Source organism: Salmo trutta, chromosome 5 (genome assembly GCF_901001165.1).
Source record: "Salmo trutta chromosome 5, fSalTru1.1, whole genome shotgun sequence".
In the NCBI taxonomy this organism is placed as follows: Eukaryota; Metazoa; Chordata; class Actinopteri; order Salmoniformes; family Salmonidae; genus Salmo; species Salmo trutta.
Window position 1 is genome coordinate 23583994 of NC_042961.1, and position 25600 is coordinate 23609593.

At 41.8% G+C, this 25600-nt stretch overlaps 1 protein-coding gene across 2 annotated transcripts; it reads left to right on the forward strand.

Annotated features, from left to right (window-relative positions):
- Nucleotides 1-54: 54 nt before the first annotated feature.
- LOC115193908 (transient receptor potential cation channel subfamily A member 1) lies at nt 55-23979 on the forward strand. Of its 2 annotated transcripts, XM_029753053.1 has the most exons (21): nt 55-1231; nt 1487-1628; nt 1728-1867; nt 1994-2080; nt 2202-2352; nt 2458-2619; nt 2816-2925; nt 3087-3210; nt 3383-3411; nt 3561-3652; nt 3905-4016; nt 5878-6048; nt 6294-6364; nt 6496-6663; nt 7312-7430; nt 7580-7784; nt 7981-8188; nt 8338-8423; nt 8538-8695; nt 9123-9195; nt 22128-23979. In XM_029753053.1, exons 1-21 carry the CDS (start codon nt 1148-1150, stop codon nt 22141-22143), a joined length of 2508 nt encoding a protein of 835 aa, XP_029608913.1. In that variant the 5' UTR covers nt 55-1147; the 3' UTR covers nt 22144-23979. The 2 variants fall into 2 exon arrangements, 1 of the variants encoding a protein (XP_029608913.1); XR_003878255.1 differs by lacking the exons at nt 9123-9195; nt 22128-23979 and having other exon boundaries at nt 8039-8188; nt 8538-8591.
- The last annotated feature ends 1621 nt before the right edge of the window (nt 23980-25600 follow it).

Below are 25600 nucleotides of genomic sequence, written 5' to 3' on the forward strand. Positions count from 1 at the left end.
ATAAATGCACAATGGTTGTCCGGCTTTAACTGGACAATACAGTGGATTTACACGTCATTTTTTTCCTTCTTGTGTCAAAGGTTGTCTCTGTGTCCATTGTACATCACAACCTTGTTATAAAGAATACAATGTTGTCTGTGTTTATATAATATATCCCGTTTAGCTGACTTGTGTGCGTACATCCGAGTCATGTGTGCGTACATTTGACATACGTGTCATCACAGGAATCGGACCCACTGTCCTGGCGTTGCAAGCGTCACGCTTTATCAGCTCAGCTACAGCTGACCACTCTTTCAGTCTTTCTTACTTAATGGTCTGTTAATAGTCTTTTTTTTCACCTGCTTTGTTGCCCTAGAGTGGACTTTAGCTTTTCCAACACCCCACCCTTCTAATGACAATATTGTGGCACCTGTCAATCACATTGTTATGGCAACCACGTCCTGTCCAACTCTGAGCTGTCGCTGCATATGGCCAAGTCATGGTGTTGTCATTTTGGAGGCCTTAGCTAAGATAAAAATTCATATGAAAAGACCATTGGAATCCTATATCTAGGCATGAAACTGGTTTGTCAAGAGTGGGGCCACTTGGTGATTATATGTACCTTTTTAATAAGCCACAATACATCTGTACTGAGCACACACGTAAGCTGATAAGAAGCCATAAACATGTCCACCGTTTCTCCAACATGTCTTAACAGCTCAGACAAACTCCAAAGCTGTTAAACATTAGAAGATAGGACCCATTGCTTTGTCAGTGTCATCATTGTTAACTTTGACATAAAGGCTGTTGCGTAACAAGCACATGAGTCAGAATGTACCATATTGTTCAGGTACAGTACTGCAGGTAGCTCACTAGTAAACAAACAGCTGGAAGGAAAAACAGTGACGGGGGCCTGCAGAAGACTTTCCTTTTTACCTGATATCCGCCTAACAACAATCCACTTCGCATCTCTCTGGATCACACGGCTTTAGCAGGTTCAGAGTCTACCGGAATATACCAACTCCCTGTGTTTTGAGTGAAAGCCTTTGTTTGGAAATAGCCGCTATTGTAGAGTTACCGTACCTACACTGGTAGGCTGGTCGCAGTCATATTGGAGCTGTGTAGTTAATTGTTTACAGAGAAGCCTTCAGGCCTGGAACACAGCAGGATGAGGAGACTGAACCGGGTTAGTGACTCTGGCCGTTACAACCCTGCCATGGAGATGGAGATGACTGATGGAGTTGTCAACCAGGTGAGGAGAAAATGGCACTTTGAAGTTTACCAATCTGCCTCTCAATGTCGTTATCTGTTGATATTTTTCCATTTCTAGAGTAATCTGAAACCCTCTCAATACATTTTCAATGGTTACACAGTTCCAAACTGTATGATTATAGAGTAGTGGGTTACTGTACTTCTTACTGGGTGATATATTTCAGAATTGGACATTTGAGTACATGTTATGATGCAGTTCTATGTACTGTAGTGTGATGTATGTGTGTCACTGCAGTCTGAACAGCAGCCAGTTGTTGGAACTGCGATCTCGAAGACATCTGTGTCCAGTGCTGCGAAGGCAGCTGCCCAGTGGGCGTCTTACACCTGCGGCCGCTGGAAACGAGCCTGCCGTCAGTGTGTGAAGAGAAAACCCACAGGTACCATTGCAGATAAAACGCCAAACTTAAGATACACCTAGATAGGAGTTCAAATACTCTGCACTCTTTCAGGCTGTATGATCACCTTCTTGTTTAAAGGGGAATTCTTTGAGACCATGTACAAAGGCCTGGCCTTGGATGAAGATGTGATAGATGGAGGAGACAAAAGCTTCCACCTCAATAAAAGACTGCTAGACCATTTCAGAGATCTGGCTTCCAGCAATCAGGACACTGATGAGGTGAGGGGTGGATGGCGTTTACGTTGTAAAATGGGGCTAAAGGTATAGATGTCAGATATAGATAAGATATGGTCTGATTGAAGGCTGGTGATGATTCATACAGTCAATAATCCTGTTTGGTCATAGGTGGACCTTCAGTACCTGAGTGATGTAATCGCAGATGGAGCCGACCCCAACTCAAAGGACCGATACGGACAAACTGTCTTGCATGAGGTGAGACGGAAGTCTTTACACGTCATCAGATGGCTCAAAGACCTTCTGCTGTGGCAGTATCATTGTGAGTGAAGGCTTCCAGCCACTGTGTGTTCAACAGGGCTCTTCTGCCTGGTTCTAGATCTCGAGGGCGTGGAACGTGGACGTGATGCGTTTCTTCCTGGACAGGGGGGCTGATGTTCTGCGTCCTGACTCCTACGGGGTCACGCCCCTGCATGTTGCCGCAGCTCTGGACTACGAGGAGATGATCCACTTCTTGTTGGAGAGGAAAGGTCAGAGGTCAATTGTGTCTGTGCCACTTGTGTGTTACCTCTGTAGGTGAGGGATTTGAATGTGTTTTGTACTGTAGCTCACATACGCGTGTCTTGTCCCTTTAGCCGACATTGGTGCTCAGACCAACATGGATCATCAGACACCTCTGCACTACGCTGCTAAGAACGACGCGGTGGGGGCAGTCAGGGTGCTGCTGCAGTATGGGGCAGACATCTCCGCACGAGACTACAAACGGAGAACCCCTCTACAACTGGCTGCCAACCTAGGTTAATACCTTTACTTGCCTCTGAGTGCACATTTCACACGCCATACTTTGTATTGGAATAGAATAAAACACAACTTTATTGTCCAAACACACATGGAAATGTACCCTCCACCTCACCTAAATAACTAAATTGCACATTACACAGTTATTGCTGTACTTGATTATGCTTCTTTTGTTGTACTCCTGTGTGTATTCAGACAGGAGTGAGGCTGCACGGACACTAATGGAACTGGGGGCTGATGCTGGGGTGAAGGACTCCGATGGTCAACTTTGCATCACCGCCATGATTGACAAGATGACCTCCGTGGTAAATATGAGTCGGATGGTCACTGACCCGAATGAGTCGTCATACTGTAGCGCATGCTCCAACTGTGTAGTTTGTCCTGACAATGTGCTAGTTGTTGTCATAGAGTGGGTTCTGTACGTGGTCATCCTATAGTATTGTTCAGCTCTCTTTGGTCTTGTCAGGCTCATTTGGCTCTGAACCAGTTCCATGTGACTGACCGGATGACCAGGCAGCAGTTCTACTACCTTCACCTGCTGGAGCCAGAGCCACCCAGCAAGCAGAATCCACCAGGACAGGGCTCACAAGGTATAGTCTGAAAAAAATATATACTATTTACACAGAATAAAATGTCCTATATGGCCAATGATCCCACTAATAAAAACACACTCTGTTTAACCACCTAACTCAGGGGGTCAAACCGTGCAACAGACTTCTAAACTTTTTGTGCGATCTCTCATTTCTATTTTTTGTCTTCCAGAGGGTGTTGCCAGTGAGCCTACGTCACCAGTATGTCCCACTCTTTAAGGCTAAACAGGCTAATAAAGTGATAATGGATGAAAACTAAGATGAGTCAAATAAGTCAACTAATTTGATCATAATTGCGATATGAATTTTCTCTAAATTCTCTCTCTCTCTCTCTCTCTCTCTTGCCACAGTTGGAGTTCATAGTACACCAGGGGAAGTTGGATCTCATCATGCACCCTGTGGTTCTGAAGCTCATCACTGTCAAGTGGAAACTATATGGCAGGTCAGTTCATCAGTGAGAGAGACTTTGAGAGAGACTTTTGCCAGACAGGAGTGGCAGGTGTGTCGCTCCTGCCAGATTGGGCTCTGTCACCCCTCTTGCTCCCTCCAGTCTCATGCTCTGTCATAAATAAAATATACCATAGGCCCTAACCATTCACGCAGTTAGACACATAGCTGAAGGGATCTACTGTTAATACAGTACTGAATGGTGGCTCAGTATTTCACTCTGAATAGTAAACTGGTGTCTCTATAGGTTGGGGGCTTGGATACTCCTACTCCTTAACTTCCTGTTTATAGTCTCCTGGACGACAGTGGCCATCTCTGTGTCTGTCATCCGAACCGAGGAGCCTTATGTTTTCCCTGAGGTGAGAAAGTGAAGGACAGAGGGAACATATATATATATACATACACACAGTTGAAGTCGGAAGTTTACATACACCTTAGACAAATACATTTAAACTCAGTTTTTCACAATTCCTGACATTTAATCCTAGTAAAAATGGCCTGTCTTAGGTCAGTTAGGATCACCACTTTATTTTATCAATGTGAAATGTCAGAATAGTAGAAAGAATGATTTATTTCAGCTTTTATTTCTTTCATCACATTCCCAGTTGGGTCAGAAGTTTACATACACTCAATTAGTATTTGGTAGCATTGCCTTTAAATTGTTTAACTTGGGTCAAACATGTCGGGTAGCCTTCCACAAGCTTCCCACAATAAGTTGGGTGAATTTTGGCCCATTCCTCCTGACAGAGCTGGTGTAACTGAGTCAGGTTTGCAGGCCTCCTTGCTCGCACACGCTTTTTCAGTTCTGCCCACAAATGTTCTATAGGATTGAGGTCAGGGCTTTGTGATGGCCACTCCAATACCTTGACTTTGTTGTCCTTAAGCCATTTTGCCACAACTTTGGAAGTATGCTTGGGGCCAATGTCCATTTGGAAGACCCATTTGCGACCAAGCTTTAACTTCCTGACTGATGTCTTGAGATGTTACTTCAATATATCCACAATTTTCCCTACTCATGATGCCATGTATTTTGTGAAGTGCACCAGTCCCTTCTGCAGCAAAGCACCCCCACAACATGATGCTGCCACCCCTGTGCTTCACGGTTGGGATGATGTTCTTCGGCTTGCAAGTCTCCCCCTTTTTCCTCCAAACATAACGATGGTCATTATGGCCAAGCAGTTCTATTTTTGTTTCATCAGACCAGAGGATATTTCTCCAAAAAGTATGATCTTTGTCCACATGTGCAGTTGCAAACCGTAGTCTGGCTTTTTTTATGGCGGTTTTGGAGCAGTGGCTTCTTCCTTGCTGTGCGGCCTTTCAGGTTATATCAATATAGGACTCGTTTTACTGTGGATATAGATACTTTTGTACCTGTTTCCTCCAGCATCTTCACAAGGTCCTTTGCTGTTGTTCTGGGATTGATTTGCACTTTTCGCACCAAAGTAAATTCATCTCTAGGAGACAGAACGCGTCTCCTTCCTGAGCGGTATGACGGCTGCGTGGTCCCATGGTGTTTATACTTGCGTACTATTGTTTGTACAGATGAATGTGGTACCTTGGCTGATTTCTTTTGATTTTCTCATGATGTCAAGCAAAGAGCCACTGAATTTGAAGGTAGGCCTTGAAATACATCCACAGGTACACCTCCAATTGACTCACATGATGTCAATTAGCCTATCAGAAGCTTCTATAGCCATGACATTATTTTCTGGAATTTTCCAAGCTGTTTAAAGGCACAGTCAACTTAGTGTATGTACATTTCTGACCCACTGGAATTGTGAATTATAATAATCGATCTGTAAACAATTGTTGGAAAAATTAATTGTCATGCACAAAGTAGATGTCCTAACCGACTTGCCAAAACTATAGTTTGTTTACAAGTAATTTGTGGAGTCGTTGAAAAATGAGTTTTAATGACTCCAACCTAAGTGTATGTAAACTTCCGACTTCAACTATATATATAGATAGATAGATATTTTTTTTCATTAACTCTTCAGAATTACATTAAAAGTGTGATGTTTTAAGATTCACACACATTTCAGTCCTTCATTTAGATCCACAATGAAATAATGTGAATATGAAGGTATTTCACAGGTCATACAGATGTTTGGACATTGATGAAGTCATTGTGGACCCCAGAAAGAGTAGCTGTTGTGATTGTAACAGCTAATGAGGATCCAAATAAACAAATCTAAATATAAAAAGTATATTCACCTGCAGGACTGGTGGCGTGTGTTTGGGGTGGTGGTGGCTCTGGGGCTAACAGTGGTGGAGGTGGGCCGGGAAGTGGCGGAGATGATAGGCTCCAGGAGGAAGCTAAGGAGCTGGCAGAGTTGGTGTGAGCATCGCACCAACGATGACCTGCGCTGCACACACCCGATGTGGCCCGAGGTACAGCACCTTTTCTTACCCAGTAGACACACACAGACGCACGTCTTAGTGAAGTTTCTTGACCTGATCTAGGCTTACACAGTTAACCAAAAGAAACTTCTTTTAAGATCTAAGGAAAGTCCTCCTGACCCCAATACATTATTTTGGCAGTATGCCATTTGTAAGGCTACAGGTTGTTGTATTCCCCATTTGAGAATGTGCAACTTGACATGTTCTTTAAAAAAAATGGTCTTCCTGCTTCAAAGGAAAAACATTTCTTGGAAGAGCAAATCAAACTGATCCACCGCATGAAGGGAAACTACTTACAAGACCCCTGGTAAACACATTTGTGTTATATATGATACAGTACATCTCATATGGATATGTTGTAACTCTGGCCCTTTAATAATGCTCTTCCATTACCTAACTGGCAAGCAGACGATAGGATCTCATTTGGTTGTGTCACAGGAACATCTTTGATTGGCTGGTGTACATTCTGCTGATGGCGGTGTTCGGGATCCATGTGGCAGACATCTTCTTGCTTGGAGGAACACTGCGGAGCTACAGCCTGCGCCTCTTCGCTGTGGTCATCATCTTCCTCTGGCTCCGGCTGATGAAACACGTCCGAGCCTTCAGGTGATCAGACTGACCAACCACTGAAGAGTCCTCTTTTAGGGATCATTTCTTTACTTGTCTTCCTGATGAAGTGCAAGGCATTCATTCATTTTAGAGCACCAATCTTGTGGTGGAGAATAATTAAACTTTACTTCCCTTCCCCCCGTTGATGACTTCCCTTCCCCCCGTTGTTCTCTGGTCCCCAATGGATCATGGAAGGGAACAATAGGTTCTGAGGAAAAAATGAGAAACACAACTGAAACTAAACCCAAAAGCCTGAGCTTCCCCGTGAACAGTGCATTGTGTTCATGGGGAAGCTCAACGATAATAATGGCACCTGGTCAGCGTCCCTATAGGTACACCTGGAGTTATCAGGTTCCATGTCAACAACACATGAATGGGGCGCCACAGGTGTCGTCGTCCCCCCCCCCCCTGTAGTCGGGAGTCGTGACAACAAAGGAACTAGAGCTCATAGGCCCCCATATGGTCATGGCTCTCATATCCAAAATAGTACACATTTCTTAGAACAGCATGTCTGGATATTTCCAAACATAAAGTAGCCAAACACTAACCCACATTGAACTCATACAGCAGATCTTAGAGTCGTTGCGTCTGAAAATTCAACAGCGTTACACCGACACCACAACCTTTGATCCTCATTCTGTACAGGGTTATGGGTCCTTTCATTGTCATGCTGGGGAAGATTGTGGGGGATGTGCTACGTTTCCTCTTCCTATATGCAGAGATCTTTATCCCTTACGCGTGTGCCTTCTGGATTATATTTGGAGGTAAGTTGGGAAGCAAACCATAAGACGATGCATGTTTTATGAAACATACCCACAATATGACATGGCATATGCTACTGCAGCTGTCCTGGTATGATACAAAATACACAAAGAAATGTATTTACGGTCTGTCTGTGAACTGTCCTCCCCAGGTCAGGCGTCAATACCCAGTATGCGGACTGTACCCCAGCTGCTCTACAGCCTGTACCGCATCACTCTGGTGGACGAGTATGAGTTTAATGCCATGGTGGAAGTGGACTCGATCATGGCCCACTTCCTCTGTGGTACCTTTCTGGCTCTGTCCTCCATTCTGTGTGTCAACCTGATGATTGCCCTTCTCTCGGACACCTTCCAAAGGTACGAGCTGCTAAAATGATATTTGGCGAACTAGGTGATCAGTAGTGTGCTGATCAGCCTTTACAGCTTACACTCGTGTGCGCTCAAGTACTGTATATTGTTTGTCTACGCCAGGTTTGCGTGTTTATCTACAAACAAACATATGACTCAGTATGCATCTGTCACTCTCAGCATCAGTATGTATCTCTTCTGTCAGGGTGTATGACAATGCACTGGCCAATGCAGTAATGCAGCAAGCAGCCATTATCCTGCAGGTGGAGGAATCCATGCCCCGTCTCTGCCGTTTCTATGACGACCAGCACATCCACCGCTTCTGTGCCCCTCTTGGGGAGTTATACGATGATGACATCAGAACTGACTCAAAGCGGCACGCAGAGCTGAAGACGATCACCACTCAGATCAAGGTGACGGGATGGGACATTCATCTTTAACGCCTGCGTTTGAACTGTATGTCTTTCTATATCTGTGTCTGCCTGCGGGGTGGTTTAGTTTAGGGAGGTAGAGTGCTTGTTTCTCTTTAAGCATGCTTTTTTACTTGTTTCCGACACTTCAGGAGACCCTAGATGAGTTCCTGGAGATCCAAAAAGAAGTGAATCCCTCCGAACAAGGAAGACCTGATGAGAGTGACAGGGACTCGGGGTAGGCACAGCACTGCCTCTCTTTTACCTGACTTTAGGAGTATGGAACAACTATGCTATATTGTGGAATATTTCCCGGCTTGTGTCAAGATCTCTCTCTTCCTGTCTCTCCTAGGGAGAGGTGCTTCTCATCCCCTGTGCAGGGGGAACACCTGCAGACTCTGCAGAGGCTCCAGATGGACCAGACTCAGCAGAGCCAGGACCTCAGTGCCCTGAGGGCAGACATGAAGAACCTGCAGGCCCTGATCCACCAACTGATCCAGACCAGCTCATGTCAGTATTATGTTGACCTCGTAAATAACCTTCTATACAGGGTCTATACACTAAGACAGACCCGATAACTAGTCTAGTGCAGTCTGACTCGGTCAAAGACTAAACAAAGAGTAAAGTCCATTCAAAACCAGAGGGAGTGCATATTTGGATTAAGTGTCTTTACACGTGATGAAGTAACTTGAACTGACATCATGACTCTATCATTCAAATAAGAGAAGCTCTCCCATATAAATAGAATCCATGGACTTTACTCTTTGTTTAGTCTTTGACCCAGTCAGACTGCACTTCACTAGTTATATTTCTTTGAGGCCTACAATGATAACCTGTGCCTGTTTCTTCTGTGCATTTCTGTGCTAGAGTATAGCTATGTTTCACTGTCTCCTGTCTGTCCATAGCTGACAGATTACGTTATTTTGTCTTTGTGCAGGTGTGGGCTGTGGTGTGACTGTGAAGGCAGCAGAAAGCACTGGGTCCGAGACCGTCGAAGCGCCACCATACAGGTGAGGTATCACTGGTTTAAGGCATCTTGGTTACCTTTAGTTTTTGGAACGGGTCGCCAAACGACATATGGGGAACTCCTTCCCCTTCACGCGATGCGATTGAGATGCTTAATATCAAAAGATGTTTACAGTCACGCCACACCCTTACTGTACCCATGTGACCTGCCACTATAAAAGGCTGTGGCGTGATATACTGTATTTTCTTAATTCTTAATTCTCACCTTTTTGTTTTACATTACGAGATAACTATTAATCCCCTTCTAATTATTTTCTTACGGAATGACCTACTCCCCCGCTCTCTTGTTATTGTGCCTGCCCATAATAACTAACTTGTATTGCTTTTTTTCCGGGCTTTTCCATACTAGCTAGCCCGCTAATTAGTTTAGGGTCTATCCCGTTAGCTCGTAGCTAGCTAGCTAAATTAGCCACACATAGTTACCGTAGCTAGTTAGCTTGTTGTACCTGTTGTTGGCGCTTGTTGACTCGCGGTGTCATGCCAGTCCCAGTTTGACTTCCACACCAGCCCATTGATCCAGCATTACTATTCCCTAGCTTGTGATCACGGAGCTCAGCGGTGCTGTAGGCTACCAGTCCTCGCTTGACTGAGTCCACCGACGCCGAGACTGACAGTCCATGCTTGACTGTGCCAGTCAGATAGCTTCATATATACCTTGATACATATTTAGGCGTAAGTCTCGACCCCGAAACACGATGGGTCAGAGCCAACGATTACCTTTTTCTTGGTACACACTTCTCTTATGTGAAAATCCTTTCTTTGTAAACTGATTAAGTGCTGTACACGGGATGTTGTTCCACCCATGTCAACCGTGTGAAAAACAACTCCCAGCCTCAGATGAGCACACACTTTGCATTCTTTGCTTGGGAGCTGAACATGCTCAAGGGGCAGCACGGAGTAGCAGCTTTTGCACTCACTGTCAGAAATTCAAACCAAGAGCATTGAAATCATTCCAAACGCTCCAGGTCTAATGACGGGTCTCACTCCCCTTGTGATCCGCCGCCCAATAAACGGCAGCGCTCATCCTCACTTGGGCACAAATCTCAACACACTGAGATGCGCAAGGAGATTAAGTCACTGGACAGTCGTATGGCAACCATTAGGTATGCCCTTGAGCACCTACTTGCCAGGCTTCCCCCGCCAGTACCAAACCCAACCCCAACCTTGTTGAATCGGATGACGGTCGACCAGAAAATATACTTGTCTGAATGTTTAAGAGGGAAAACAAGAACCTCAACGTGGAACATACACTTACTGCCATGGCATCCACATCCAAGTTTGATGAATTCAGTTCTTCATAGACTGAGACATCCATTCCGTTTTTTAACCTGTCTGGGGTATGTGGGACGATTTCGTCCCACCTACGTAACAGCTACTGGAATTCCAGTGGCGCGATTTTTGAATCGTTAGAAATACTATAACTTCAATTTCTCAAACATATGACTATTTCACAGCTATTTAAAGACAAGAATCTCGTTAATCTAACCCCACTGTCCGATTTCAAAAAGGCTTTACAACGAAAGCAAAACATTAGATTATGTCAGCAGAGTGCCCAGCCAGAAAAAATCAGACAGCCATTTTTCAAGCTAGCATATCATGTCACATAAACCCAAACCACAGCTAAATGCAGCACTAACCTTTGATGATCTTCATCAGATGACACACCTAGGACATTGTGTTATACAATACATGCATGTCTGTTCAATCAAGTTCATATTTATATCAAAAAACAGCTTTTTGCATTAGCATGTGACGTTCAGAAAACGCATAACCCCCGGCAAACTTCCGTTGAATTTACTAACAGTTTGCTAAATTACTCACGATAAACGTTCACAAAAAGCATAACAATTATTTTAAGAATTATAGATACATTACTCCTCTATGCACTCGATATGTCCGATTTTAAAATAGCTTTTCGGATGAAGCACATTTTGCAATAATCTAAGTACATAGCCCGGCATTACAGGGCTAGCTATTTAGATACCCACCCAGGTCAGCATCCACCAAAATCACATTTCCTATAAGAAAAATGTTCTTACCTTGCTTGTTCTTCATCAGAATACACTGCCAGGACTTCTACTTCAATAACAAATGTTGGTTTGGTCCCAAATAATCCATCGTTATATCCAAACAGCGACGTTTTGTTCGTGAGTTCTAGAATGCTTCTTCCCGGTTTCGCGCATGGCGCATTGGCGTGTCAAAAATGTCTAAATATTCCATTACCGTACTTCGAAGCATGTCAACCGCTGTTTAAAACCAATTTTTATGCCATTTATGTCGTAGAGAAGTGATAATATTCCGACCGGGAGTATGCATTGAGCCTAAACAGCCGAATAAAATTTCTCCTCAGAAGCGACTCATGCACGCGCATCATTCAAAGGTCCTCGGAGCATCCACTTACAAAAGGCGATAATATGTTTCAACCTGAGGCTCCCTCGTAAACCTTCAGTTATTTCGCGGGCTCTGAGAGCCTATTGGAGCCCTGGGAATTGTCACGTTACAGCTAAGATCCTTACTTTTCAATAAAAAGATGCAAGACGCACGACTCCTTGTCAGACAGGGTACTTCCTGCTTGAAACCTTGTCAGGTTTTTGCCTGCCATAGGAGTTCTGTTATACTCACAGACACCATTCAAACAGTTTTAGAAAATTCAGAGTGTTTTCTATCCAAACCTGAACAATAATATGCATATTCTAGCTTCTGAGTTGGTGTAGGAGGCAGTTAAAAATGGGAACATATTTTTCCAAAATTCTCAATACTGCCCCCTAGCCCAGACAGGTTTTAAGTACTTTGTGCGTGAGCTTAATATTGCTGCTTCCATCAATGTAATTGTCTGCATCATTTCCAATCCCCCATATCTTTTTTGGGGAAATATATATATCCATATACATACACGTACATATGCATACATAAACATTCATACATATACACCCATATACAGTTGAAGTCGGAAGTTTACATACACTTAGGTTGGAGTCAATAAAACTTGTTTTTCAACCACTCCACAAATTTCTTGTTAACAAACTATAGTTTTGGCAAGTCGATTAGGACATCTACTTTGTGCATGACACAAGTCATTTTTCCAACAATTGTTTACAGACAGATTATTTCACTTATAATTCACTGTATCACAATTCCAGTGGGTCAGAAGTTTACATACACTAAGTTGACTGTGCCTTTAAACAGCTTGGAAAATTCCAGAAAAGGATGTCATGGCTTTAGAAGCTCCTGATAGGCTAATTGACATCATTTCAGTCAATTGGAGGTGTACCTGTGGATGTATTTCAAGGCCTTCAAACTCAGTGCCTCTTTGCTTGACATCATGGGAAAAAGACCTCAGAAAAAAAATGATGGACCTCCACAAGTCTGGTTCATCCTTGGGAGCAATTTCCAAACGCCTGAAGGTACCACGTTCACCTGTACAAACAATAGTATGCACGTATAAACACCATGGGACCACGCAGGCATCATACCGCTCAGGAAGGAGACGCGTTCTGTCTCCTAGAGATTAACGTACTTTGGTGCGAAAAGTGCAAATCAATCCCAGAACAACAGCAAAGGACCTTGTGAAGATGCTGGAGGAAACGGGTACAAAAGTTTCTATATCCACAGTAAAACGAGTCCTATATCGACATAACCTGAACGGCCGCTCAGCAAGGAAGAAGCCACTGCTCCAAAACCGCCATAAAAAAGCCAGACTATGGTTTGCAACTGCACATGGGGACAAAGATCTTACTTTTTGGAGAAATGTCCTCTGGTCTGATGAAACAAAAATAGAACTGTTTGGCCATAATGACCATCATTATGTTTGGAGGAAAAAGGGGGGAGTCTTGCAAGCCCGAAGAACACCATCCCAACCGTGAAGCACAGGGGTGGCAGCATCATGTTGTGGGGGTGCTTTGCTGCAGGAGGGACTGGTGCACTTCACATAATAGATGGCATCATGAGAAGGAAAATGATATGGATATATTGAAGCAACATCTCAAGACATCAGTCAGGAAGTTAAAGCTTGGTCGCAAATGGGTCTTCCAAATGGACCATGACCCCAAGCATACTTGACCCCAAGCATACTTCCAAAGCTGTGGCAAACTGGCTTAAGGACAACAAAGTCAAGGTATTGGAGTGGCCATCACAAAGCCCTGACCTCAGTCCTATAGAAAATGTGTGGGCAGAACTGAAAAAGTGTGTGCGAGCAAGGAGGCCTACAAACCTGACTCAGTTACACCAGCTCTGTCAGGAGGAATGGGCCAAAATTCACCCAACTTATTGTGGGAAGCTTGTGAAAGGCTACCTGACATGTTTGACCCAAGTTAAACAATTTAAAGGCAATGCTACCAAATACTAATTGAGTGTATGTAAACTTCTGACTCAACTGGGAATGTGATGAAAGAAATAAAAGCTGAAATAAATCATTCTCTCTACTATTATTCTGACATTTCACCTTAAAATAAAGTGTTGATCCTCACTGGCCTAAGACAGGGCATTTTTACTAGGATTAAATGTCAGGAATTGTGAAAAACTGAGTTTACATATATTTGGCTAAGGTGTATGTTACTTTCCGACTTCAACTGTACATACATACATACACACACATACCAACATACATAAACATACTTTTTTTAGAATATAGCTTTTTTATTCCCTGCAAACCCTACCACCCCCCCAATTGGAGTATACTAATAAACAATAACACTTAGGCTTCTACCTTCAGTTTATACATATTTTTCACATTTTACAGACACAATCTATTTTACAATAGTTATATTTTGTTTGTTTTTAGGCCTTCCTCTATTTCTGATGTTCATCCAGTTTGAAACTGTGCTGTTTTACAGACCCCGTATGTTTTATATTGGTTATCTTGTTATTAGTCCCACCCTTCAGCTCCATTCAACCCCTCCCATCTATCTCTTAACACCATCCATTTTGGATTTCTATTTGCCATATATTTTTCAACTGTGCTGTGATGCTTCACAAAAGTACTGAAGCTTTCTATCCTCATAGCTTCTACAGATTGTAAATTAAAGATAAACATTTTTGCTAAAATAATAATTATATTATTGATTGATTGACTATGGCTTTTCAAATCACCCAGTATTGCTATCTGCAGTGTTAGTTCTAGGTAAATGTTGCAATTCTTCAGCCATTCCTGGACCTGTGACCAAAAATGAGCTACATATGGACAGTACCAAAATAAATGATCTAATGACTCTGCCTCCTCACAGCAAAATCTGCAGAGCTGGGAAGATTGTATCCCCCATATATGTAACATTCTATTGGTTGCAAGAATTTTGTATAGTAATTTAAATTGAAAAATTTGAAGTTTTGATTCCGGCGTTGTTTTGCGTGTCAATTCATAAACCATGTGCCATGGAATGGTTACATCAAAAATCTCTTCCCAACTATTTTGCAATTTATATGGCACAGCTGTCAATTTTTGGAATATGTTTTTATTTATTACAATTTTCTTTAACGATTTATGTTCTTTAATGCAGGGCCGACAGACAAGTTCCTTACTTTTTTCCCCTTCTACTTGCCACTTCCATTTTTGTGGTAATGCTGCAATTAGTTGGTTTTAATTTTGGGTAGAGCAGACATATCCATATGTCTGTGTTAGCTGCAAGTGCGACATAACTCCACCAGTCCTATTTCTGATATCATTCACTAAAATTATACCTTTTTTAAACATTTCATTGATTTTTTTATTTTTTTTTATCAATTAGTATATTTGAGTTTAACCACAATATTTGTATTATTTGTTCTGTCTTTTCAGGTGGATTAAACTGAAATTGCAACCAACTTTCTAAGGCTTGTTTAAAAAAATAATTATATTTTGGAGATTATTTCCTTTTGTTAACAACCGAAAGTGAGCAGTTGTAATCTGAATAAATGGGAAAAGGACATTCTTGAACTGGGGTGAGACATTCCTACCAATTTACTAGAGAACCAGTTTGGATTTAAGTATAACTTTTGTACGACTGATGCCTTTAGTCTAATGCTTTAATATTTAATCATTTCTGCCCTCCGAATTCATATTTGTTATATAAATAGGCCCTTTTAATTTAGTCTGGCTTGCCATTCCAAATAAAATTGAAGGTCACTTGCTGTAGGCAAAACCATAAGCAAATAGGTAAACTGTGATATGACTAAAGAGAATCAGGGTGATTTTTCCACAAATAGACAGGTATTTTCCCTTCCATGGTAGCAAGATCTTATCTATTTTTGCTAACTTTCTATAAAAATGTATTGGAGTGAGAGAATTTCTTTCTTTTGGGATTTTTATACTGAGTATGTCCACATCCCTGCCAAACCATTTTATTGCTAAACTACACGGTATGTAAAATAGTGAAAAAAATGTGTGATCCAATACGTAGTATAGTACACTTATTATAATTTGGTTTTAATCCAGAGAGGTTAGCAAAAGTATCTAGATCCTCTATGAGGCCGTGGAGGGATTCTAGTTGTGGTTTTAAAATAAAACATGAATCATCAGCGTACAATGACACCTTTTTTTTAAGCCACGGATTTCTAATCCCTTAATATTATTGTTGGATCTAATTTTAACAGCTAACATTTTGATGGCAATAATAAATAGATATGCTGATAGTGGACAACCTTGTTTTACTCCTCTAGACAGTTTAAACGTTTCTGAGATGTAGCCATTATTTACTATTTTACACCTAGGGTTACTATACATAACTTTAACCCATTTTATAAGAGATTCCCCAAAATTGAAATATTGTAGGCATTTATATATAAATTACAGTCATACTTTATCAAAATCCTTTTCAAAATCAGCTATGAAAACCAGGCCTGGTGTCCCCGATATTTCATAGTATTTTATTGTTTCCAGTACTTGTCTTATATTATCTCCAGTTTATCATCCATGTAAAAAACCTGTCTGATTAGGATGAATAGTATCTGACAATACCTTTTTAATTCTATGTGCCAAACATTTAGCAAGAGTTTTTGCATCACAGCACTGAAGTGTAAGATGCCTCCAATGTTTTAAATGGACTGGATGTTTATATATACCACTTGGGTCCTGTTTCAGTAATAATGAAATCAGACCTTGTTGCATGTCCGATAATCTACCGTTTATATAGGAGTGGTTAAAACATGCTAATAATGGTCCTCTGAGTATATAAAAAAAGTGAATCATGCGTGACTCCATTATTTGTAACAAGTTTCAATTTTTTTTTAAATGGTAGCATTTCTATATTGAAGATTCCCCATATTCCATCCAGTTCGCTTTATTTTTTTAATAATATATTACACTGGATCTTTCTTGAATAAGTTCCTACATTTCTTTTTGTTTTTCCTCTGACTTATTCTGTGCCTCTATGGTACCGTTTTTATTGCTATCTATCTGTTCTGTTAGTCCTTCAATTCATTTTGATATGGACTCTTGATCTAAATTTATTTTGTTTTATAGATAAGTACTGAATTGCATGGCCTCTAAAGGCACATTTAAAAGGGTCCCTTACAATAAGGGAATCTGCTGTACTTATGTTATGTCTGAAAAATTCAGTTATAAATTCCTAGTTATAAACAATTTATCATCTAGTAGGCTTTGATTAAATTTCCAATGTCCTCGCCCATTGGAACTTCTGTAAGAGTAATATATATATATATATATATATATATATATATATATATATATATATATATATATATGCCAATTATGTGATGATCTGACTGCATTCTGTCCCCTATCAACACTTTTTCAACTTTTGGTGCCACAGAGAATGACATAAGAAAGTAATCTAGACGACTAGCTTGATTAAGCCTCCGCCATGTACAGTATATCTCACTAGGTCAGAGTATTTAAGCCTCCATATATCCACTAATACCAATATATCCATGACATTCATGATTTCCTTAAGTGCCTGAGGGTGATAGTTTGTAGTGTGATTTCCCTTACGATCCATAGAGGTATTTAAAATCGTATTAAAATCTCCCACCATAATAATAGAGTCTAGTGTTGCTTGTAGAGTTGATCAATTCTTATATATATTTTCAAAGAAGCGTGGATCATCATTATTTGGACCGTATAAGTTAATAAGCCATATCTGTTTATTGTCCAATTACATTTAAAAAAGTCCATATACCTTGATGATCTGTTTGGACAATTTGCACATTTGGCTCAAAATTACTTTTAATTAATACCATCACCCCTTTTAAATTTCTTTGCCCATGGGAGAAATATATTTCACCTCCCCCCAGTCCTTTTTCCACAAAACTTCATCTAAAATTGTTGAATGAGTTTCCTGTAAACAATAGATATTATATTCCTTCTCTTTTAGCCAGGTAAATACTGATCGTCTTTTCTTATTATCTGCTAAGCCATTACAATTATAACTGGCTATACATATTTTACCACTTACCAAAATGAGACACAACTTTCACTTCACTTTATCAAAATATATGTTTGTAAACATACCATTAAAAAGTAACATGATGATTGAGTGTCTATATAGCTGTACCATGATATTTGCATTGCTACTAAGTAAACCTCCAATTGGTCCCCACTATTTCACCCGCTAAAAGCCCTCCTCATCCCGAGTTGGGTTGTCATCCCAATGCCCGGCAGACCACCCCCGACCCCACCGTATCCCAAGGCCCTGAAGAGACTGGGATCCACCCTTCGAAAAGAGCACACAGTGCCACTCACAGAACAGAAGTAGATCAACCGCCAAATGCATTTCCATCGCCCTCACCTCGATTTGCATTATATGTAGCCATTAAAATATATATATAAAAATCCTGTTTATCTTATTTTCCATAATTAGCTATTAATATTTCCAGTAATGTAGGCAATTTATGTAAAGGATTTTTACCTCTCACCAGTCTCGCCATTACCTAAATTACATTATTGCAAGCAATTATTATATTCGCAAACAATTATTGTGAATCATCCTATATTGTCCCTAACATCTTTTACTGCCCCGCAACAGTTGTGGGATACACACATACACCCACACACTCATACACACTCAACCCCTTTCCCCCCACACAACCATAGGCTCACATTCTCAACAGTTGCACCATCCCAGAGCCCAACCTAAGAAAGGTCGTGATTTACGAATGCATATACAGTTGCAGCTGTATAAGAAGGCCTGCAAAACTCTGCAAAAAAATGGGAATAAATGGGGAAATTTTATTAACCATTGTCACATCCTAGATTCAGATATACCCCCTTCCCCTGAAACACCCACAACATGGTCCCCCGTAGTGACCATATTCCCAAGCATCTCCGTGCAGTCAGACCTTTGATTTTGTGCCACCAGGGCCACAATAATTTGGCCCCTCTCTGAATGTCCGAGTGTGACCCCCTCCCATGGGTTACTGCAGCTAGTGTTGCCAGCACTGCCACTGCCTGGGTGGGGGCACCCCACCGGAATCCCCACCGGCTAGGTACAAGGTCGTCAAGGTACTCATTAGCAGCTTTGAGAATTTCCTTGTGTATTATGCTCTCCCTTTAGGGGGCTTTGGCTTTGCAGGACCAACCCTGCCAAGCAGGCTCAGAATCTTGAGGGGGCAGTGCTGCTCTCTGCATTTTGGCTGCATACAGATCGCTTACAGCAGGCCCATAAAACAGTTAGTGACTTCTCCTTAGTATCTGGGTCATTCAGGTGGGTGTCTAGGTTATAGGGTTGTGGATCATTTCATCAATATAGGATCATAAATAAATAGATTAGATGTAGAATTTATTTTAAAACACTGTTCCACCATGATAGGATAAATAAATAAGATGTATAAATCATTATAAAAATTATATCACTCATCTGAACAACATTGAAACCTCTCTCACAACCCCTGCTCACAGCAATACATTGGTTCTGTGATATGCAACCATTTCCTTTCTCACTCAACGCCACACTTTCCCAAACACCAAAAAAACACACACCACACCATCCATCCATACTGTGCCTTCTGTTTACTGAGTTTTTATCTTCACCATGTTGAATTAGTGCTTTTGTGTTCCAATTAGTTATTGGATACAGAGCTTTACGCCGTTCTGCAATTTCCTTCGGGAACTGGTCATTCATGCCAATTTTCGGGCCAGCAAGTCTTTTACCCAGGCTTTTAACCATTATTTTATCTTTAAAGAAAGCAAATTTGGCAACCATTGGGAGCTCATACCTCTGCCCTCTCTGTCCGAAGATGTGTACACGTTCTAGTTGGATTTTGTCGATAGCTTCGAGTAGAATCTGAAGCGCTGTAAGGAGGAAATCTTTAACTACAGATTCAAGAACTTCTCCTTCTTTCTCTTGGACACCTGTAAGTACCAGATTTTCTCTCATGGATCTAGTCTGTATGTCAAGTAAGGCTTCTCTCAGAAAGATGTCCTCCTTTTTAGGTTCATTAACATCGGTTTCAATCTTATTGACTGTCTCTTTTAGTGTCTCAGCTTTTTCATCACTCATCTCGAGGCTTGCCTTCAACTCTTTTATATCCTTACTGACTAGTTCAAGTATACCCAGTTTGTCATTTATTGATTTTAGCAGATCGGTTTCAACCTTACCATTCCCAGTGGTGAAAATATTAAATCGTCTGTGTCTGTAGAAGAGTCACATTTTCGTTTTGAAATAGGTTCCCTTGTCTTACTCTCCGTCATGTTTGGGTGTTGCTTGTTTTCGTAATATTTGTCGATACATTTCTCTAGTCTTAAGATTTGTTTTGTGTTGTTATCCAGATTGAAGGTTATCACCCACCAGATTGTGTAGTGCTAATATTTAGTCTAACTTACCGATATTGGATATTACATTTTTATCTTGAGGTGCTCTACATAGCTACGTTCAGTACGCCATCTTGAATCTCAGTCCGCTACCTTGACTCTTAGACCTACCCCTATCAGCCCTCTGATGGCGTCTCATAGACCTACCCCTATCAGCCCTCTGATGGCGTCTCATAGACCTACCCCTATCAGCCCTCTGATGGCGTCTCATAGACCTACCCATATCAGCCCTCTGATGGCGTCTCATAGACCTACCCCTATCAGCCCTCTGATGGCGTCTCATAGACCTACCCATATCAGCCCTCTGATGGCGTCTCATAGACCTACCCATATCAGCCCTCTGATGGCGTCTCATAGACCTACCCATATCAGCCCTCTGATGGCGTCTCATAGACCTACCCCTATCAGCCCTCTGATGGCGTCTCATAGACCTACCCCTATCAGCCCTCTCTCAGCCCTCCCAATGCACTTGGAGCACGCCAAATGACAGAACCCCCTGCCATTCCAAGCATACGCACTCGCTTAGCTACAGTTCACGGTGCAGATGAGAATAGTTTGGGCCATTTTCCCTGTATGTTCAAATAATTTGCTTCGCTTGTTATGCCTGCTTCTCTCAGTCACAGTTCAGACCAAGAGCTGCCTAACAAACGATGCAGGGCATCTGATCGCTTCCTATGCAGGACACATGACAGCACTACTTCAGTCGCTAGGCTTAGCAATTCAGCAGCAATACTGTTGTCCTACGTTCACCATTTGAGCCCCTGTCTTCACTTGAGATTCATGAGCTCTCAGTCAAGACTGCCTTTCTATTGGCTATTGTTTCAGCCAAGCGTGTTAGATAATTACATGCACTTTCTACCCATCCTTCATGCCTCACTTTAGCAGAACATGGATCTAAGGCAGTGCTTTGGCCAAATCCAGCCTTCTTACCTAAGGTGCTTTCATCATCACATGCTAACCAGCCCTTAATTCTAGCGACATTTCAACTGCCTCCCCACTTCTCACAGGAGAGTCGTGAGGGGCATACACTTGTCCTGTTAGGGCATTGAGTGCTTATCTTGCTGCAACAAGAACTGTTTGTCAAACAGAACAGCTTTTTGTGTGTTATGGGGAGAAAACCAAAGGGCGCGCTGTCTCGAAGCAGAGACTGGCACGTTGCAGTGTCACAATCATACGCTGCAGCATGTAGACCAACTTTAGATGGCATAGTAGCACACTCCACCAGGGGTATGGCCACTTCATGGGCCCCGTTCAGAGGGGCCTCGCTGGACTGTCTGTGCTGTTGCATGTTGGGCAACACCCATGACTTTCATGAGGTACTATAGACTCAACCTTCTATCCACACCATCAGTGGGATCTGTGGTTCTGGACACGGCACGCTCTCTCAACCCAGATAAGTGAGCGTACCGTGAACCTTGTGCTTACTTATCAACCATCAGTGAGATGGATGTTCTATAAAAAAAGGCTTTCCACTATTGGTGCTGTTGCACCCAAATGAAGCCTCCATGTTGTAAGTTCTAGCTTTCAGCTTGCTTGTGTATATAGTTTTATACCACATTTGAAATTCTGTGTTACCCTGTTGGATAATTATATTCTGTTGCATCCTGTGGTGGATACAAGGACATCCCAAGGACTCATCTGGACTAAGTTAAATGGTGAGTTATCCCACTCTGTTGTCCGAGCGACCTCTTCGGTACAGCCTCTCCCGTAGTTCGTTTGGCACCCATTACGAAAATGAAAGAGAGCGTTGGGTTACGGATGTAACCTTGGTTCTCTGAGTATCGGGTCGCCAAGCTTTCATGTCGTTCCCCCACCTCCATGAGGTTTGAGTGAAGTAATAGACAGTATGTCATACCACACAGCCTTTTATAGTGACAGGTCACATGGGTACAGTAAAGGTGCAGCGTGACTGTAAACATCTTTTGATATTAAGCATCTCAATCACATCGGGTGAAGGGAAGGAGTTCCCAGAGGTCGTTTGGCAACCAATCGCTCTACCACGGTTACATCCGTAACCCATGTCTATGTGGAATCCTTTTGTTGTAAGCCTGTAATTGCATAGTGCACTCTGCAGATGGCCACAGGGTGTCTCAGCAGTCTGCTTCACAAGTACAGGGCGTGTCCAATTTGACCTGTTTACTTTGAACTCACGAGTGTTTGTAATATCCAATCCTCCAGGGCCTCAACAGGTTGACTCCTTGATGCTGAAGATGCTTGTAACCACAGAGACTGCACAAGCAACAAGAGATCCAGGACCAGACAACAAGGATGAAACCTTCTAACATCCATCTCCTTATCGGTTTTTAGGTTATTCCGATCATTTATGGTATCTTATGATATGACTACAATACATGCAGTATATTTTTGCTAATCTAATAGATGCGGTAAAGAGGTCAAACGGAAGCAGACTGTGGAGGATAGTAGGAGGACGCCGGATTGGCGCATATTCAACGAATCGGATATTCTTCAAATCTGTCAAATTCGTTTCCGGTGGCATGCATTGAAATGCGTGGCTTTTCTTTTGCAAAATAAATATTTTCAAATAATTGTTAACATATAACATCACATTAAGGTGTGGGACATTTACTGTATTACAAGGAACAATAGCAGGTCTGTTTCGCTCCAGTAGCTGGCGTATTCTGTCCATTCACAATTCACCCATGGGGACACATGGCGGCTCTTAACACCCGACAACAGAAGGAACTGGTCAATACTATCCGAGAAACTGATCGCGACAACATTACCCCTGCCTTCGACTTGCAATTAAAAACCGATAAATGAATCTCTTGCACTGCTCTTGCACTTACCTACTCAACTAAAGTGGAACGTTTCGAGACCATGGCCAATCTGACAGAAGGGCGACTCCATGACCTGAAATCAATTTCCTAAAAAAGAAAACAGAATTACTCGAAAAATAAACTCAATGTGTGGGTCACAGGACTTGATTCTGGTGTGGAAGCGGGCAACCTAACTTCCTTCATGAGCAATCTTTTCTATGAACTGTTTGGGCGGGATAAGCTGGGTCCCATGCCGCTGATAAACATTGTGCACCATACGAGACCTCTCCAGAACGGAGCTTTTGTGTTTGATTGTACAAATCCCACAGTTTTGAATTCAAATGGCAAATTGTTCGCCTCACAGCGGATTCGGGGGCTCTGACATATGCAAAGAAGAGGCTCAGCTTCTACCCAGATCTGAGTGCTGAACTGCTGAAACAGAGGTCGATCTACAAAGAGGTGAGATCCCAGCTACCGAAGCTAAACCTGAGATGCGGCTTCATCCGCCAAGCAAGACTCATCTTGACCTTCCAGAATACAACACAGATGTTTTCCACTGCCAAGGAGGCTCAAGACTCCTTCGATAAGCACATTAAGTCCAACACACAAGGGGACGAGCCAACAGATTTTATTGTAGACTAACCCCAATTTGGTTGGCTCAATATTCAGGTATGCTATCCACACACAATCACGCAGCCTAGCCTATGGCTGTGATGCTGCCCTCAGCATAAGACAATGATGAGGAAACCATCTCAATTGGGTAAAGGACCACCATTATTATTGCTGAACATTGGACTGTTCCAGGACATTTAGACAATGATGAATCCATACCAGTTAATGAACAATGGACAGTATATTGAAGTGCCATACAGACTGGGGTTGCTTCCTTGTGGGGCTACAGCACATTGCATCCCTATAGGCTAAACTGTTTAGGATAGTTGCCCAGTTCCATATGGGCTCCCACACAATTATTTTTTGCTTGTTCTTTTTTTTTCTTCCTATGTTTAAGGTAATTTATACCCTACTGCTAATAATGATGAGGATATTTGACTGTTTAGGCTTGCATTTCTGTTATATTTATCATATTTTTGTCCCCTTTTCTCTACATTCTTTTCTTTATTACCCACTCAATCTATCAAGTCTGCAAACTTAAATTTAAAGGTCTGAAAGGGTAAATGGCTACTTATTTTATGTTTTACTTTATTTTCTTTCTCAATACCTTAAGACCATAAAAACATTTGCTGCTTAAGAAATGTCATGTGTAAGGCTCCCACCATTATGCTGCAACCCTGTAATTCAGGGTGGGGGGAGCCGGGGAGGGAGGGCTGAGGGCCAGGGAGGGGGAGGTGGGGCGTTAAGGAAGGGGGGTTGATGGCTAGGGAGGGGAGGGAATTGTTCACGTGGGGGGGTGGGGTTGGTTTCTCGTGGGGAATGACCAATGTGTGGGTTTCCCTGTGGGTCCAGCTTTTTGTTTCACATCCATAGGCTTATTAACACTACAGCTAACAATTACATCATTAATAGTACATTGTTTTTTTTTAAAACAATGGCAACACTAGCTATTCTCTCTTGGAATTTGAAATTCCTAAACTCACCTATTAAATGTTCCAGCTGTCGATATCCTAGCAAGAAACCGTATGTATATAGCAATGCTCCAAGAAACACACCTGCTCCAAAAGGACTCGCATAGAAGAGAGAACCATTTGTACAAACTGGCTGCATTTTCATCAGCTCCAACTAAAGGTGTAATCATAATGGTACATACGAAACTCAAAATTACCATCTTGGGTAAAGGCGAAGACCAAGAAGGCAGAATCACTTTCGTTAAATGTATCCATAATGGAAAGAAAATTGCCTTTTATTAATGTGTATGCTCCAAATTCACATGATCCTATGTTTTTTGATTCTCTGAACAGCATATGGCTAGAATGAACTGAATTCCATCTGGTTATTGGGACAGACATGAATGCCATTTTGGACATGCAGGACAAATCTATTAAGACCAACTACAATCCACATACAACCAAGGATCTCCAGAATATACTCTTTGTTTACAACCTCATTGATGCCTGGTGAGCACATAATCCTAAAGCAAAAAGATTACACTTTCTACTCAAAAAGGCATAAATCATTCACACAAATAGATTTCATACTATTATCTACACTCCTATTTTCTTTAATCAAGAAAATAGAAATTCGACATATGAGCTTGTCTGACCACCACGCTTACTACTGCCAACTTCAAATGTCAGAATCTCATAGAAGAGCCACAGGATGGCATTTCAACGTTTCATTGCTACATTCTGTGATCAATTTGAAATTGAACTAAATAATTTTATAATGATCAATAATAATTTGGACAATGACCGTTGGGATTCTATAGAATGCCACAGCGTTTGCATCTGGGTTGAATAAATCACAATTATAGAAGATGGCAAAATGCGAAATGTTTTTAGCTGTGTTAGAACGTTCTCAACAAACACTCTTTTCAGACCAGGTAGCTATTACTCTTTCCAAAGTTAAGACGGCACTTCATTTATTGATAAGACAGAGAGCAGAATTTGCCATCCATCGAGTAAGACTCAACCACTACTTCCATCGTAATCATCCCAGTTGTTTACTGGCTAGCAAGCTATGCAGTAATAATCAATGTTCAATAGCTGATATAGCAACTATTGAATCTGAAACAGGGAAATTACTATCAGATTACTACCAAATTAATCAATCTAACATTCTCCCGCTTCTATAAAGAACTGTACACCTCTGATTTTAAATCCACACCAAGCCAGACTAAGTCCTTACTAAAATAATGAAGAACTCCTCTTCTCTCAACAGAGGAAGCCGTCTCGCTGGTAGCACATCTCTCTCAATTAA